The sequence below is a fragment of the Hyaena hyaena genome, unplaced genomic scaffold, assembly GCF_003009895.1.
Source record: "Hyaena hyaena isolate Hyena2069 unplaced genomic scaffold, ASM300989v1 scaffold_28, whole genome shotgun sequence".
Taxonomy (NCBI): domain Eukaryota; kingdom Metazoa; phylum Chordata; class Mammalia; order Carnivora; family Hyaenidae; genus Hyaena; species Hyaena hyaena.
In genome coordinates, this window is record NW_024080660.1 from 1,187,757 (window position 1) to 1,205,362 (window position 17,606).

Consider the following 17,606-nt stretch of genomic DNA (forward strand, 5'->3'; position numbering starts at 1 on the left):
CTCGTTTCCCATGAACATTCTGGAAGGGAGTATAGGGTCTGTCCTCAGTGAGCAGGAGGATTCTACTACGCCAGCCTGCTGGAGGTTCTGGGGACTTTTTTCCCCCTTCAGGGAAGGTCTTTTGTAATGAGACCCCGGCCAAGTTATGTGCAAGTCTAAAAATATGTTCTCGCTCTTTTCCAAAGAGAACACGGCTCCTGACAGTGACGCCGTGGCCGATGGGCTGCTGAAGTGCCCGGTGCTCCTTCCACGGGGCTTCTCACCGCCCCGCGGACTCAGCCGGGCCCCCCTGCAAGGACAGCAATCAGACAGGGCCAGGGGCCAGCTGGATGTCACACACATGTGAACTGCCCCCACAGCTGCCTGCTTCCGACACTGGTTTGGGCCCAGCTGTGTGGCTGCAGAAAAAGCCCAAGGCCGCTGGGCAAAGTGCATCACAAGGATAACCCTCCTCAGTGAGAGAGGCTGGTAGGCTGGCTAGCTGCTCATGGTGGCAAAGCCTCGCTCCCTGCCGGCGGGCTTGCGGACAGGTCAATAGCCTGGGCAGCAGACGCGGTGAGCGGTGGGCGCTCTGGGAGAGCTGGAGGGAGCTCTCGGCCCAGGGGTGACGATCTGCCTGGCAGGAGCTCAGGCCCACCGGGTGCTAGGACACGCTCCTCGCAGTAGGGGTAGAACGGGGTCGCTGTGGAAACTGGTCTCTGCTCTTCCCAAAATTGGGCAAAGAGGTCTCCTGGCACCCAGGTCCACATACCAGGAGGTGTGGGCAGCGGGCACCGCCCTCCCTCACCCCCTGCTGCTCCTCTCAGAGCCAAGGGCTGAGCTGTGCACCTCACGGGCACAAGCTGAGGTCACGAGGACGCTGGGGACAGCCACCGACACCTGCCCAGCTGGGCCCTGCAGGCCCCCAGGCTTTCCCCAGCCTTGCCCCTCACCCTAGCCCCTCGGCAGAGCTCGGTCCCAGCCCCAGACAACCCCGGGCTCCCATGCTCTCCCCCTCCCTGCCCAGGTGATAAGGAGAAGAGAGCAGCGTCTGTGGCAAGCAACTGTGCGCCCCTCCCCAAGCCCCCAGCTCCAGCCGGAGGCCACGCAGCGACCCTGAGAGGGAGGAACCACGGAGGAGGGGAGGCAGGCCAGGGGGGAGGGCGGCATGCTGAGGACGCAGGTGTGCAGGCGGGAGGGGAGGTGCAGTGAGAGGCAGAGAGGGGAGAGAGTAGAGAGTGAGAGCTGGGAAGCCAACACGGGAGACATTCTGTGTGTACCTCAGGACCTCCGACAAAGAGGAGTCGCTGTCATCAGACCTGGGGAGGGCAGAAAATTAGCTGGATTAGGGGAGAGAGGAAAACACACGAAGGGATGGCAGAGGCAGCAGCAGCGTGGGGGGTCAGAGGGCGGGTTATTCTCTTCAAGGGCAGCAGGGAGAGGCAGAGGGCAAGGGCGCTGAGGGACAGCAGGAGAGGAGGTGGGGAGGGGCCGGCCGCCGGGGGACCCTCAGCTAACAGGGTAGGAGTGAGGAGAGGGCCACGCTCCGGGAAGACATTTCAGCTCGTGGGTTGTTTGCTGGTTGCAAGCCCCTGGCTGCCCCATGGTACAAGCTGCGGCGCCCTGCTCTGCACCAGCAACGTCCCTACGTGCCCGAGGCCAGAGGAAGCCATGCCTGCTCCTACCTCTCCTCCGGGAGCTGGTTTCTTCCACGGCTTCCTCAGGGACTTCCTTATTTACAAAGCCCACTGTCCCCAGCAAGCCCACTGGGATGTGCCTGGGAGCTGAGTCTCTACCACACATGGGCCCCAAGACCCGGTCGACCGGACGGGGCCAAGGTCTGCAAGACAACCTGGTTGGAATGGCCAGAGTCCCACTTCTATGCTTCTGGAAAAGGGACCTGCTGACTGTAAAGGTACGGTGTGGGTGGGGGCACCCTGGTTGGCGTGGTCTAGGCTTAGTTCGCCCCTTCCAAAACGGAAGCTGAGCCATGGTGGGTTTGGGGAGGGAGTCGTATTCTGACCCGGCAAGGGACATTTCTGTGGGGAGGGGCTGCTGTCAGGTACCCGGTGTGAGACCTAGCACCTTCTAGCCTGGGCTCCCCTGAACAACAGCTCTGCCCCCTTCCTCCCTGCCAGGACAGAGATGCTTTAGGGAGTCAAGAAAAGAGCCCTCTTGGAGGCCGCAGAGAGTTGCAGAGGGCCGAAGCAAGGTCCAGAGTGTAGGGAGCACAGGGACGACAGGGTCCCCCCTCTCCCAAGGCAGAGTCCCACTGGGAGGAACGGATGCTGAAGCACGTCAGAGGCCCATGTCTGCCACTTTCTAGGTAAATGTCCTTGGGCCTCTTTAGACCTCATTTCCTCTTCTGTAAAATAGGTAAGAGAGTTCTCATGGTTGATTACAGTCTACATGAATAACATATATGAAAGCAGGTGCATAGTGAAGGTGCCTTCTGAATGCACAAGATTGTTGTTAATACCCACTGGGCTAGCAATAGTCACAGCAGCCCAACGGGAAATGAACACATCAGTCGGGGTGATCCTGTCATGTGAAGGCAATTAGGGAGTCCCTTTCTACTGGGACAGTGCGCAAGGGCCACCGGGACCTCGCCTGAGCATGTGTGGCAGGGAAGGAGTGGTTGAAGTCCCGTGAAAGGGCTTAGGAGAAAAATCCAAGAGTCAAAGAGAATCAGCAGAGGACTCAAGGCGCAGTTCTGGTGAGGCCCTGTGGGGGGCTGGACCTGTGCAGACATCCCCACCTGACTGCCCCCTGTCCCTGTGGCTTCCTTCTTGCCCTCTTCTGAGGTCCCAGCATGCCGGGGGGGAAAGGAAGGGTCCACAGTTAGAATAGAAAGGACAGAGACACCGGCAGAAGAGCTTCAGAGCCTCATCTCTCCGAGAGGCTGGAGCAGCGTGCTCAGGGTCTGCCCAGCTGACCGGCCCTGCCTGCGGCGCCCTCCCTGGCCCGCCCTGGCTCTTACTTGTCCAGTGCTGACCCTTGGCTCTGGTTACTGGTGAGACGAGAGAAGACATTGCGGTCGTTGCGGGGCCGAGTAGGAGGGGATGAGGGGGGCGTGAATCCCACATCTGTGGACCTGGTGAGTGGGGACAGAGCAGCATGTGTCAGTGACCACACGTCCAGCCCCCAGACCCACACCCGCGCTGTGCTTCCAGCACCACCTTCTGTCTTGGCTCTAAGGCCCGCAGGGCGGGGCCTGCTGTGCAATGATCCGGATTCAGCTCCTACATGCTGTTCTGAAATAGTCCATCCTCATTATTCGTGGATTCTATACCTGGGGGTTTACCTGCGCACTAAAATGTATTTGTAATCCCAAATTAACTCTCACGGTGCTTTGGGGTCATTCCCAGACATGGGGCAGAGCAGCCAAAAATTCAAGTCTGCAGATGCACATGTTCTCAGCAGAAGTCAAATGAGGCGACAATCTGCCTTCTTGCTCTCATACTGTAACAAGCAACCTTCTTTGTGGTCTATTTAGGGCCATGTTTTTTGCATTTTTGTGCTTTTTGTTGGTGTTTTCACTGTTTAAAAGACCCCCAAAGCATAGTGCTGAAGGGCTGTCTGGCACATGTCTAAGCACGTGAAGGCTGTAACGTGTCTTATGTAGAAAATACATGTGTTAGGGGCGCCCGGGTGGCTCAGTAGGTTAAGCGTCTGACTTCGGCTCAGGTCACGATCTCACAGTTAGTGGGTTTGAGCCCCGCGTTGGGCTCTGTGCTGACAGCTCAGAGCCTGGAGTCTGCTTCGGATTCTGTGTCTCCCTCTCTCTCTCTGACCTTCCCCTGCTCACACTGTCTCTCTCTCTCTCAGAAATCCATAAAACATTAAAAAATTAAAGAAAATACATGTGTTAGAAAGGCTTCATTTAGGTGTGGGTTACAGTACTATTGGCTGCGAGCTCAATGTTAGTGAACTGATAACATATATTAAATGGAAGGTCTTTAAACAGAGACACACATAAAAGAAGGTTCTATACTGACTGGCTGATGAAAATGTGACCAGAAGCTCTCAGGAACCTACCCCTGTATTTCCCCAGGAACAGTGGTTCAGTATTCGCTAATTCTATGTTCACAGTGACTTGATACAACATAAGGACCGTGAATACTGAGGATTGACTGTATCATCGGGGAAGAATCCAAGACTGCATTGCACCTCCCCATTGCAATAGCCCAACGTTTCCTCTCCTTGGAAAGCTGTCATCGGGTTTGGCCTACACCCTCTCTTCCTTTGAAGAGTCTAAATCCCTCAGACTGCAGCTTAAGTGTGTTCTCTCAGTTCATGGGTGAAGCGATTGTCTGTGAGGCCCCCAGTATACAGATATCCATGTAACTCCTCCCCACTGAAGGCCCCCACGGCAAGCTACTGGCATGGGCATCTGCCCAGGCTTCGGACTCGAGGGAGGGCTGGAAGCCTGAGCAAATCCTCCTGCCTTCCACCAGGTCGGGTGGTGGAAAGAGGTCATCATGAGCCCCTGCTCTTCTTCTACTAAGTTGTAGGACTTGGAGAAAGCCATCAAAGCTCTCTGCAAACTAAGTGCATGGGCCAGATGACCACAGGAGGTTTCTGGTGACCTGTAGAAGCTCTGTGGGACCCAATGCTATGAGTGGCTAACAAGTTAGAGACTTGGCCACCATTCTGCAATCATCTCCTGGGTTTTCTTTAAACGTCTATGCTCTTCACATGACATAACCTTAGAAAGGGCTGAGACCTCCCAAGTACTTGTCGTCATGAAAAGGAGCTGAAGCACATCAGTGCAATGACTAGTTTAAGCCACTACAAAGGCACCAACGTTGAGCTCCCATCAGCCAACAGTTTTTGGCAGCAGGGTTAGCCATCCAGTTCAAGGTGCTTATGGAGATGATATCTCCTGAGCCCATGCCTGACAGGATGGAGAAAGGGGCATGGGGGAAAGCTGAATGACTTAGACCAGCCCAGACTAAAGTATGCATGAAGATCTACAGTAGACCATCACAGTGATTCATGCACCCAAGGATGGCAGTGACCCTGGTGCAGGTTCTGGAACATGCTCTCACCTAACGGGCTGCCCTCGGTCATACGACTTCCTTCGGGTCAGTGGGGATGTCTCCGTGCCTCGAGACTGCCGGGGACTAGAACAGAAGAGTCCAGTGAGACCCCAACCTAACTCCCTACCCACCCTGACCCATGAGCCTGGCTCCCCTCCTTACAAAGTACTGCCTCTGGTGGGCAGGCTGATGGTGCGTGACACCTTGTCCCGGTAGTAGGGGTCTCGGACGGAGAGGCCCACTCCGTCCTCTTTGATCTCGACAAGGGAGGCCAGGGACTTGGTGATGTTCTTGGTGGAGATATCCAGTGGGGGACCCAGGCACTCGGCCGACACAGCCTTCATCTGGGCAGACAGCTTGGGCTCACCCTGGGAACAGAAGCAATGGGGTGAACTGACTTGCCCAAATGTAACGGGAGAGCTGGGCAAATCCTAATGAAGGAAACAGTGCCTCTTAGCATATGGTGGCACCACTAATGGAAGACCCAGGTGAACATCACCCAGAGACCATCTCTCAAGGCTTGTAGAGAATCCAAAGCAACTGAAAGGGTTTTACTGCCCTTGTTTGGACTCTGCAAACACAGAATGCCCAGCATGACCTCTTTGCTGGTCAGCTAATCAGTTTATCCAAAAACTATGCACAGTTTACTGTTCCCAGTCTGGAGTCCCCACCCTTCTCTCTCTCATAAATTCTGTTTCTTGGTTCAGATTAATAACTGACCCCTCCTTGGTAGATGACTCCCATTGTTGACTCCCATACCGTTGAATCAATAATCTGCATGTGGAATAACTAGAGGTCTCAAGTTAGTCTTTGACTTGGAGCATGAGGCAGAGTCTGGGGGCAGGGAACGGGGTGATTTTTGAAAGCAGGGCCTCTGGCTCTGGTGACATAACTGTGCAGTGACTCCAGCTATTTGTCTCACTTTCCACCTACCTCAGGAAGAATGGGTTGTAACCAGGTACATAACTGAGCACCCCCAAATTCCAACCCAGGGTATCTCCATCCCAGCTGGAGGCAATATTGTCAGGTCAGGGCTGGGGGGTGGAGGCAGAGCCACAGAAAGATGGAGACCAGGCGATGGGGAGACTCGCCCTGCTGCAGCCTGTCTGCCTTCCCATGGGGCTCACCTTGAACTTGAAATCATCATGGCTGGTGGAACCTTTCATGGTGAATGACTGGGAGAAGCTAAGGAAGAAGCAGAGGGAGTTCAGGATCCTAAGAGCCTGTGCTTTGGCTCTCTGAGCCTTAGACTCGTGGGTTGCAAAGAGCTCCCAAATCCAGGCTTAGCCCTGGGACCCTATGGCAAGCCCCCACCCCCCAGCCCCAGGTTCATGCTATGAGTCAACCTCTCACTCATGATGTGAAAACTCACCTCCCCTCAGAGAACTCTGAGATCTCCTCATCTGTGCTGGCATAGCCATTCTCTGTGGGAGGGAGGAGGGAGGAGGGATGAGAGGCCCCGAGAGAGTGAGGGGAGAGGGGATGGCCTCCTTCCCACACCTCACCTACTGGGATCAGACTAGGACTTTGGGGGAGTTCTGGGGAGGTGAAGGTCCCCCCAGGGACGGAGCTAGGGAGCACTGGAAAAATCTAGGAGCTTTGAGGCCTTTGCCCACACCCACTGTACCCTGCTGCACATTGTAGATGAGGGCCTGCAGCTCAGGGTGTGTCTCAGCCTTCTCTCGCAGTGCGTCCAGGAGCAGGTGGTTCTGGGAGGAACCCGCTATGTCTGTCTGCCTCAGTCGTCCCTCTAGCAGCCGGATCTGGGCTTCCTTCTGTGCCACTTGTAGTCCCTGAGGGCAGGGAGCCAGGCCGAGGGTTACCCTTCCCACCGTGGCTTTGTGGGCACCCTCATCACCACCCTTCCAGTGGAGAGTCCCCCTCCCAGATATCACCCTTGTACCCGCCGTCCCAAACCCAGGCTAACTCCCAGACGTCACCCTCACACCAGCCCCAGACTAGAGACGCAACCTCACCCTCCTGAACTTTCCCTAAGTACACATGTTCGGAGAGGTCGCCTTAGAATATGACCCTTGTTATGGGCTGAGTTGTGTCCCCACCCTCCCAAATTCACATGCTGACAGTCTAACCCCCAGCACTTCAGAATGTGACTGTATTTGGAGATGGAGTCTCTAAAGAGGTAATTAGGTTAAAAGGGGGTTCTCAGGGTGGGCCCTAATCCAATGTCCTTGGTGGCCTTATAGGAAGAAGACATTAGGACACAGGCACACACAGACGGAAAACTGCCTGAGGCGAGGAGGCCGTCACCTACAAACCAAAGAGAAAGGCCTCAGAAGCAACCAGTCCTGCTGATTCTTAATCTTGGACATTGAGCCTCCAGAGCTGAGAAAATCAATCTGTGTGGTTTAGGCCACCCAGTCTGTGGTTCTTTGTCACAGCAGCACTAACTCAGTCCCCTAAAACACAGACAGAGCTAAGAGCTTACTGGGAGCAGAGGGGGTCTCCCCGCTCCCTCGCCAGACACTCTATATGGTGTCTGTCCCCAAAGACCAGGGGCAAGGAGGCCCATCCTCTGGCCAGCTGTCAGGGAGAGAGAGGACAGGAGCACAGGACAGGTGGATGTGATGTTCTAGTGTAAATCTTCCTGCGTGGAATGTGGTCTGTTTCTTGCTGCCCCTGCCCCAACATACAGATACACGCTTCTCCCAACAGACCCGAGCCCTGCTGTGGATGGGCCTGGACCAGACATGTAGGGTCACTTCTAATGGAGGCCCCGCTATGTACCAGGCATCATGGCAAGCCCTGTGCAAGTGTCATCTTGTTAAAGCCATGCAGCAGGCTAAGAGTTTGCTATTGTCATCACCCCAGCTCTGCAGCTTCGGAATCAGAGGCTCAGAGGGGAGGCAGCTTGCCCCAGCCTGTAGTGACGCAGCTCAGGAGCCAGGCCTGTGTGCTTCACCACGGGGCTAGATCACAGAGGTGCCTGTGACTGTTGGGCTCCCTGCTTGGGAGGCGAGCTGCTGGCCCACCTTGTCAATGGACGCCTTGAGGAAATTGTCCAGCAAGAGACGGGCTTCGGCCAGGGAGCAGGAGCTGATAACCACCGATGTGTCCGTGGAGTCCAGCTCCTCCTATGACGGGGAGGTAGAGACCCCTTGTCACTGAGGCTGACCCCACCCCCCGCATGGCTCCTACCCCCACCCAGGCCAGGCCCCGTGGGCACCTTGGTTTCCTCCAGCTGCACGATGGTGGCCTGGCAGTCAGTGATGCTGTCGTTGATATAGTCAATGTTGGCAGCCAGCACCTCGATCTCCTCCGCCAGCTCCTGCAGCCCCTTCTCCTCCTCTGGGCTCTCAGCCTGTAGCCGCTCCCGCTTCCTCCGCAGCGCCTCCTGCAGGAGGAACAGCTCCTCCCTTTTCTGCAGGGAGGGTGATGGGGGACAAGCCTCAGGTTGCTGCCCAACCCTGCCCCTGCCCACAGCTCCTCCCTCCCCCCGCCAGGTGGGGTCCCTGGGTCCCCCTGCACCTCCAGACTCCAGAGCAGGTACCAGGAGTGGGTGAAATGGGGATAAGGAGATCTGAGGGGCTGGAGGAGTCAGAAGCGACAGAGGACAGGCGGAGGAAGGGAAGACAGGAGTCCAGGCTCCTTGTGGCCAGGCACACCTTGATGAGCCGCTCCATGTCAGCCTCCAGGTTGACAATGGTCATCCTCTGCATGACGATGTCAATGATCCTCCGCTCCAGGGACTGCCACTTGAGCCTTGCAGCCTTACTGAAGCTCTGGCTGGCCCCCTTCTTCTGGAACTTCTTTCTGGGAGACAGATGCAAAGGCAATTGGGTGGGAGCACTCCCTTTCTACATTCCCCCCCGCCCCAAGTCTCTATATGTATTTTGTAATCAAACAGTGTTAATATAATAATATGTTCTTTTGGTGGGGATACAATTTTTTATCATTTCATTTCATCGAGATAAGCATACTCTTTAATCCCCATCCCCCACCCACCTGGTTGGGAGCACGCTCAGCCTCTGTAGCTCCGTGGACCCCCTCACCCCAGAGCTGACAGCCATGGGGACCCCTCACAGGACCACACCTCCCTTGAGTCCACCTCCCTCCAGTCCTGCCTCCATATTTCCACCCGCCCTGCCCATACCAGCTGGGGTACTGCCTGCCCAGCTCACCTGGCAGGGCGGGTACCATTGACAGCAGGCGCAGGGTGGTCCCCCAAGAAGTGGTTGATTTTGCGGTTCCACTGGCGCACGATGCTGGAGACCGAGCGGGCCCCTGACTCGGCCTCAGACGATGTGGTGCTGGCTGACACCTCGGCCCCCGAGTCCAGCATGGGGGGCTTTGGTCCTGCACGCCCCGCCACCCGCTCAGACATGGGCTTGGCCAGGCGCCTCAGTGCAGAAACCTGTGGCCAAGGGAAGAGGGACCCAGCGAAAGGGACAAATTGGGGGGTGCCAGAGGGGGAGACCACAGGAGCCGCTCCACCCAGGAATGGGCTTGGGACTGAGACAGAGCCAAGGGCTCTCTGATATGAGAGGAACACAAGACACTTCCACCTTTTTAATTAAGGCCTCAGGCCTTCAGGACCAGAGCCTGCCGCCTGCCTTCAAGCCTCAGGCCTCCTGGGGAGGGCGGCCCTTACAGCAGGCCTCGCGCAGGCTCTGCTCAATTGCATTTGCTGAGCGAACAGGGAGAGCCAGGGCCACCGCCAGCGGGGCCTCGTTCCCTCCAGGCTCTGCTGGAACTCCGGAGAAGGGGAGCTGTGTCCGCTCACCTCCTGGGTTTTCCTCCTCAGAACCATTTCCTGCTGCCGCTTCTGGGACTCCAGAGCTCGGATCTGGAACTGTGGGTGACAGAAGGGGGTTGGGGTCCACACTTCAGCCCCACACCCCATAGGTGGGGCCTGTAGGACCCACCTCTATAGGTGAAAGCCTGGCCTTCGGGCTGATTCTTGTGTAGACAGAACTTATTGATAAAATGGGACATGGAGATTGGTTCCCCTTCCCAGAAGTCACAGTGTGGACCCTTCTCTCCGTGCAGGCAATTCCCTGAGCCTGTCCGCCCCAAGGCAAAGGATCCGGGGCACGGGGGCTCAGGGCTGGAAGCTGCACAGTTCCGCCTCTGGCTTGCTGGTGACCCTGGGCAGGGCCCTGCCGTCTGGGGTTCGGGTCCCCCACCAACCTCCTCAAACATTAGAGGGACTGGACCAGAAGGCTGCCGTGCTCAGGCCCTTCCATGCTGTGCTGTGCCCTGCTGTAGTGGGAACCGAGGGGCAGCCAGGCACACAGGGATGCTGGGGGTCCCCAAGGGCTGCCTCTCACCTCCTGTCGCCGCTGTTCCTTCTTGAGCTGAGCAATCTCCCGGTTCCTCTTGGTCTCCACCAGCCGCCGCCGCTGCTGCTCTTCCCGCATCTGCTTCATCAGGGCCACCTGCATGGGCAGGCATGGTGGGGGTGAGGTGGGGCTGGGCAGTGGGGAGGAGGGGCTGGCTCTGAAGATGTTGGGAGGGGTGGTGGCCCGGGGCTCAGAGGCCTGCCCCTACTCTTCCATGCGAGCGGAAGCTGCCCCATGCCGGGGCAATCCGCCAGGAGTGGCCTTGCTGCCAGCCCAGCTGTCGGGGGCAATGACTCTGCCAGGACTAACCCTGGCCACCCACTTCTAAATGTCACAGCCCTCGGTGGCCCTTACCCAAAGCCCTGTCCTGGGTCTGGCCATTGGGAGCCCAGCTCAGGTTGCTGGAGGCAGGTAATCCCACCTGGGTGGAGCATTTCCCTCTTTCCCACTGACAGCTGGGCTGCTGACAGGGCTGAGGTGGGGGTCAAGCCACATTCCAGGGCCAGGCTCCCAGGCACAACAATAAAAACTACTAGCATTTATCGAGAACATGCAACACGCCAGGCACTGTTCTTGTGACAGTCACATGAGAGAGGCATTACCATTCTCATTTTATAAATCAGGAAATGAGCCTCAGAGAGACAAATGACTGAGTCATAAAACTGGTCATGAATGGTCAGACTTTTGGCCAAGGGCATTTTGCCCCCAAATCCAGCTGTCACTCTAGCCCCAGGGAGGGCCACATGCCAGTTCAGAGCAAAGCTAGTGATCAAGCACAGAGAACTTGGAACCTGGGGTTGTCAGAGCTGTGGCAAAGGCACAGAGAGCACCACTGTGGTAGCCAGAGATGACCCAACATGACAGAGAGCCATGTACCTAGGACCTCATGGCAGCCACCCCCTCCCGCCAAGTCCTGGTGCCCAATGCATGACAGTGCAATGTATACAGGGCTTTAGACACCTTCCAAGTGACAGGGGAATGAAAGCCACACAGAGCTTGATCCTTCCTCTGCACGGAGGCCTCAGACATCGCCAGCAATGTCACCAGGCTGCACGGCCCTGAGGACTGTCTCGAGAGGAAATAGCATGGGAGGAAAGGAATGAAGCTCTAAAGGCCTGGGGGCTGGCGAGGTTAGCTTCTCCCTCAGAAGGCAGGCCCCACAGGGGTGAATCTACAGAGAAGAGGAGGGCTGGAAGCTGCTGGGTCTTCAAGGTCAAGAATGAGTGTTCTCCCAAAGGACTGGCATTGAGCAGAGCAGCCCCAGGCTGGCCTGAGAACCCCAGCATGTCAGAAGTTGTATGCAAACCCGAAATGGCCATCTGCTGGGGTCAGGGGTCAGAGGCTTCCTGGGAAGAACTGTGTACCCCTAGACAGGAGCCCATCCTCCCACCTTTACATGTGTGGCCAAGTTCCACAGAGGCCAGCGCAGAGGGGATGGTCTCAGAAGGGGCGGGCATATCCCAGGCACCCGGTGGTGCTGAAATGGGCCACAGCACCCGAGACCAGCTCTGCTCTGAACATCCGAAGTAGGAGGCAGTGTCTCATCTCCCAGGAGCCCTGGGGACCGTAGACCCCACATGGGTTCAAGTCTGTGAACTGCTGCAGCTGAACTGAGGCGGGAGGGTTCTTAGACACTGGCTCTCCTTGGATTCTAACCTGATGCCACATCTGTCCTTCTGACAGAACCCTGGGCCCTGCCGGGGGACCCCTGGAAGGTTCTTTTCTACCTCTAGTCAGGGCTCATGAGAGCACGGGTAGATGGGCAGAGTGGGGCACCTGGCTGAAGGACCCCAGCAAACCTGAGACTGAAATGCAGGAACACTGGTGGGTCCTTGGACATTATATTATTTCTCCAGGCTTTCTTTACAAGGCTCTATCAAGGTCACCCCAAGCTAGGATGTGCTCTGGCCAGTACAGGCTACAGGGGCGTTAGCCAGGGAGCCTCCAGGGAGACAGACTGAGGATGCAGATAGCACCACCCCAGAACTACCCCGGGAGCAGCTACAAACACAAACCTTGATGGGTGTGCTGCTCCCCCCAGGGAAAACCCAAGGCACACTGGCCACTCCCTTCTCCACCACCAGGGGGCACCTGGGGGATCCACGTCCCCTCAGCATCATAGTAGGAGTGGGACTTCCCAGGTCAGGCCAGCCTATCTGAGTAAAGCAACAGCCTGGCCAGGCTGATGGAACCCTTGGACCTGTGGCCCAGATGAGGCTGGAGACAGCGTGTGCCCAGGAGAGGTGGCCAGGACTCCCTTGAGGGCTCAGAACCCACCTCCTCTGAGAACGTATCACTACTGCACGGCCTCTAGCCCTGCATGCAGGCCTACACGCAAGTCAGCAGTGAGGCCACAGTTACTAATGGCTCCCCAAATCCACACTTCTGTCCCACCAGCCTAAGCCATCTTTGATGCTCCCATTTCTGAGGCCAGCCCGCCCCTCCCCCCCCCCAAACCTGCTGGGGCAGCTGCCAGTGCCAGGTTTTGCTAGGGGGTCTAGCTTCAGGGCCTGACCCAGGGCTGTGGAGAGCTGGAAAGCACAAGGGGCCAGACGCCAAGGTAGGACAGCAAGACTAGGAAGGCCAGGGGGAGGGGGGACATAAAAGCGAGCATGGATGTGCCGGGCCCCAGGGAAGAACAAGAACACACTCAGACACCGGTGGCAAAACCAGAGCCAAGAAACCAGAACCTCGGGGCAGGCTCCAGGCCCCAGAGACTAAGTACTTTGAGTGACGGCCAAGCGGAAAAGGCACTATGCCACACAGAACACACATTGGCTTGGGAGGCAGAGGCGTGAGTTCGAATCCCTGCACTAACTCTAAGCAGCTGAAATGGACTTCTCTGAGCCTCACTTTCTCATGCACAAAACAGGAATGATAATCAGGCCTCCTTCATATTCTCCTGAGTATGTAGCACGTTCGTGCAGGTTAGACCACCAGCCTAGAGCCTGACCACAGTAAGCATTCAGACAACGGTAATAATAGTTATCATTAGTATAGGCAAAGGCTGAGTACATGAGACTTCTCACATGTACTGGGGAAAACTGGGGGCAGCTGCGGTGCAGTTTCCTACCACAGGGGGCAGTGTTGAGATCCTCACCTGCCTCTCTACTGGGAGAGGTGCTTTCACCCTGGACAATGAACCTGGCTCAGTGTCCAGGACCAAGACAGGCTCGAATTACACAATGCTGTGTGTCAGGAAGACTGCCCACCCTGATAGCGATGGTAATTTTTAACACAGTAAGTGGATTCTAAGAAGACATCCCGTGGCCACCCCTCAGCCCTGCTGCTCACCCCCTCGGCCCCTACCTTGGCCTTCTTCATCTCAGCCACCTCGGTCTGCAACTTCTTCAGCTCCCTCTCATAGCGGGACTGGTTTTTGAGCAACCGCGCATGCTCCTTCTGTGCGGCCTGCAGCTTCTGCAAGTCCCGGTTCATCTCCCGCAGCCTCTTCTCATAGTCCGCCTTGATCTTGTTGGCCTTCTCCTCCGTGTAGCACTCCATGGTGCCTGAGAGCAGCAAGAGGCCCCTGTCAGTGCCGTGTCAGCTTTGGGCTGAGATGGTGGTGGGGGGAGGGGACCAGGAGCCTGGGTTCTAGTCTCACTGCGGGACCTTGAGCAAGTCACACCCCTCTGTGCACCTGTTTCTTATTTAAACAATGAGGGGATCCGACTGGAAGATGCCAAGTCCCCTTCCTGCTCTGACATTCTATTGGACCTTGAGGGGGTGTTTGCATCTTGAGATCTCTGAGCTTCCTGGGAGGGTCCTGTGGGCCACTCCTGCTGGCTCGGCTCTGACCCATAACTGGAGGAAAGAACCAGGCCAGTGGGAAGGAAAGAGCTAGTAAGAAGACAGTGATGTGGGCCAGAGCAGAAGGGATAAACTTGACTTCTCTATCCTTGACCTTTGCTGCCCGAAATGCCCACAGGTGTCTCCTTGGGGATGTGCAGCAGACTCTTCAAACTTAACAGGCACAAGACCAGACTCCCAATCTCTGTCCCCCTCACCCCAGCAGGCTTCCCGTTCTCAGTAGATGTCATCACCATCCTCCCAGAGGCTGGAGCCCTGAAGACATTTTTGACTCACCTGACATTTTCCATCCAGTCAGTCAACAAACTTTTGTCTCTATTTTCAAAATGGATCCAGAACTGGACCACTCCTCAGCACATGCTGTCTAAATCCTCTTTCACCAGAATTTTTTTTTTTTTTTTTTTTTTTTTTGCCCCTAGTGATTCACCAGGATCTTTGTAACAGTTTCTAACTGGTCTCAAACTACCACATTCGTTCCCCTCCTCATTAGCCAGAATGTTCTTCTCAAAATACTTTTAAAATTGACATCACATCCCTCTTTCAAAACTCCACACCCTTCCATCTCCTTTAGGGAATAAAGCAATGTCCTTCCAGGGATGGACATGACCTGGTCCCATACTTCTTCTCTTATCTCATTTCTCGTTACTGTCCCCTTTCACCATGTTCTAGCCATCTGTCCCTTGTCATTCCACCAGCATGCCAGGCGCACCACCACCTCGGGGCCTTGGCATCTTCTATTCTCTGCCTGGAATACTCAGCCCTGTGCTCATTCTGTGCTGGCACTCTCTCAACTCCTTCAAGTCTACTCAGATATCACCTCCTCCGTGAAGTCTTCCATGACCATCCTTTATAAAACTCCAACCCACTCCCCAGCACTCCCTGACCTCCTTCCCTGATGTATTTTTTTTTTCACGGTACTTATCAGCATCAAACATGTTACACATTCTGCTTACTTATCATATTTACGTCTGCCTCCCCATAAGAATGTATATTTCATGATGCAGAGTAATGTATACTACATTACTCACCCCAATATCTCTAGCACCTAGAATAATGTCAGCGCTATAAGATGGAGTCAACAAATGTTTGCTGAATCAGAGGATGAATGAGTGAAACAGTAATTGAATGAATGTGCTAAAAAGCAGTATAAAGAAAACAAAATGTGACGAGTAGGTTTGTAACTACGTTCAAAGGAAAATACTCCAGGAACTGAATACAGAAAAAAAGGCTAAGGAGTATCATGTCCACGTCCCTAGGGAAATAAAGGAGGCTAATAATACTAAAGATGCTGGGGTGACTGGATGGCTCAGTCGGTTAAGCGTCCAACTTCAGCTCAGGTCATGATCTCACGGTTTGTGAGTTCAAGCCTTGCATCGGGCTCTGTGCTGACAGCTCAGAGCCTGGAGCCTGCTTCAGATTCTGTGTCTTCTCTCTCTGCCCCTTCCCTGCTTGTAATCTGTCTCTCAAAAATAAATAAATGTAAAAAAAATATTTTTAATAAAAATATACTAAAGATGCTAATAAAATAATAATAGATGTAAAATGAAGCACAGAACTAGGGTTAGACCTAAGACGTTGGTGACAGTGGGTCAAAGGGACACAGTCCACAGGTCAGAAGCCCTTGCCCAGAAGACCAGGTAAATTGCAAAAGGTGCCAGTTCCTGGGTGGGGCTTGTGACTGCAAAGGTAGGGTGGGGGACAGCAAGGGAGGAGGGGGTGGCGGCCTCACTGAGGTTCTGCAGCACACGGTCGCGCTCCAGTTGCGTGTCTCGGATCTTGTTCTGCAGCAGAATCAGCTTCTCCTCATACTGGTGCTTGAGAGTCTGCAGCCGCCGCTGGCTGTTCTCCAGCTCGTCAATCAGTTTCTGCTTGATCTCGATCTCACATGTCAGGTCAGCCAGGTCTGCCTGGAAGTTCACCTCTGTGGGGGCAGAGACAAGCTCAATGCAGTTCAGGGGGCTGAGGGTGGGGTGGGGGCGCTGGGGCTCTCCTTCCTCTGCTCAGCCATGACCAGTCCACTACCAGATAAATCCCATGGTGGGTAAGGGTGACTCATTGGAAGCCTAGCCTCAGAAATTCAGGGCTGGCCCAGGAGCTAGGTGGGGGGGTCTAGGCATCCCACCACCCCTGCTGTGCCCCAGAGGCCAACGTCTACCTGTCATAGATGGCATGGGACCCAGGCTGGGTGGAGAAGGAGGGCTGTGGGTCAAAAATGGCAGCAGGGCAGAGTTGACAGAGTGGGTGTTCCTACGTTTTGGCACCAGCCAGACCTACGTTCAAGTCTTGGCTCTTGCATCTACCACGCTGGGGAAAACCACTAGGCTTCTCTGAGCTTGGGGTGTTCCTAACACCTATGCACAGGGTTGTAGTGAGAACTGAATGACCCAGGCCAAAGGGGTGGAGCTCAGCAGTGCCTGGCATATGACACATGCTCGGTAAGTGCCTGCTGCCGCCCTTTTCATTACTGTTGTCTTTACTGTTGATGGTGGTGGTGGTGGTGATGGTGGTGGTGGTATCTTGTCTGGGAGTCCCGAGCCCTGGACATCCATACTCTTTGAGAACTCAGTTAAGGCCTGACCCCCTTAAGAGGAGACTGACCCCCACCTCCCCCGCCTCCTCGGGGCATCTGGCTCAGGGACTTGATACCAGAAGGTCTGTGCAGTTTCTCTGGGCCCAGTGCTGACGGGCAGCCTGCTCCATGCACCCACCACTGAGTGTGTCGCTTCCCCCTGCCCCGGCCCGGGCGCACGCACCCTTCTCGTCAGGGTCTGAGTCCGAGTCCACCAGGCTCTCCTCACTACCCGAGTCCTCGTCTTCATCCTCACGCCCCTCCTCCTCCTCACAGCCACTTTCGTCTCGCTCTTCCTCCTCCTGGACACCAAGCAGCGTTAGGGGAGGCCAGCGGCCCCTCCTCACTCAGGCTGGGCCTGGCCTCAGGGAAGGGAGTCCAGAAGCAGAAGGAGTCTGGACAAAGCCTCAGGTGTGTCAGGAGGGTGGGGAACCGGGCAGATGAGGCTCAGGGCCCCTTGTGCCCATCCCCAGTCCTGAAAGAGTACCACCCGACCCCCTCCTCCAGCAGCCTGAGCAGAGCCCCTCTGGGAGAGCCTCCCCATCCGGCCTCACCCGTTTGGAATGAGGTGGGGGCCTGAGGGATGAAGAACACCAGGGCACCCAGTATGAGGACGCTCGGGGATCAATTCAACCAGAGGCAGAGCCAAGCCCTCTCCCATCCGGCCAAGGTAGCCATGGGGACCCCTCCGCTCAGCAGGGACATGGGGGTAAGCATGGAGATGGGAGGGGACGGGGCAGTCCCTCACCTCCTCAGCCTCATTCTCGTCGGTCTCCTCACTGTTTTCCTGTTGGAGTTTTGCCCTCTTTTTGAAGGCCTCCTTCTCTGGGCTGCCCAGGAGTGAAGGGTGCCAGGTTAGCTTTGCGCATGTGGTGGGGGGTCGTAAGGGTGGGACAGCAATGTCTT

The 17,606-nt window shown here is 55.9% G+C and overlaps 1 protein-coding gene across 4 annotated transcripts in view; it reads right to left on the minus strand.

The window, feature by feature from the left end:
- The window catches only part of KIF21B (kinesin family member 21B), a 49,440-nt gene that overhangs the window by 10,875 nt on the left and 20,959 nt on the right, over positions 1-17,606 (minus strand). For 2 of the 4 annotated variants that reach the window (XM_039227467.1, XM_039227464.1), the window contains exons 12-28: positions 17,449-17,530; positions 16,885-17,002; positions 15,861-16,052; positions 13,631-13,830; positions 10,310-10,417; positions 9,763-9,831; positions 9,161-9,393; positions 8,645-8,792; positions 8,206-8,400; positions 8,012-8,113; positions 6,649-6,814; positions 6,394-6,445; positions 6,149-6,206; positions 5,184-5,389; positions 5,031-5,105; positions 2,960-3,073; positions 1,260-1,298 (exon numbers count right to left, since the gene is read on the minus strand). In XM_039227467.1, the coding sequence (XP_039083398.1) occupies positions 1,260-1,298; positions 2,960-3,073; positions 5,031-5,105; positions 5,184-5,389; positions 6,149-6,206; positions 6,394-6,445; positions 6,649-6,814; positions 8,012-8,113; positions 8,206-8,400; positions 8,645-8,792; positions 9,161-9,393; positions 9,763-9,831; positions 10,310-10,417; positions 13,631-13,830; positions 15,861-16,052; positions 16,885-17,002; positions 17,449-17,530 (2,157 nt within the window). The remainder of the gene's footprint in view (positions 1-1,259; positions 1,299-2,959; positions 3,074-5,030; positions 5,106-5,183; positions 5,390-6,148; positions 6,207-6,393; positions 6,446-6,648; positions 6,815-8,011; positions 8,114-8,205; positions 8,401-8,644; positions 8,793-9,160; positions 9,394-9,762; positions 9,832-10,309; positions 10,418-13,630; positions 13,831-15,860; positions 16,053-16,884; positions 17,003-17,448; positions 17,531-17,606) is intronic. The other 2 variants (XM_039227468.1, XM_039227466.1) reach the window with 1 other exon arrangement.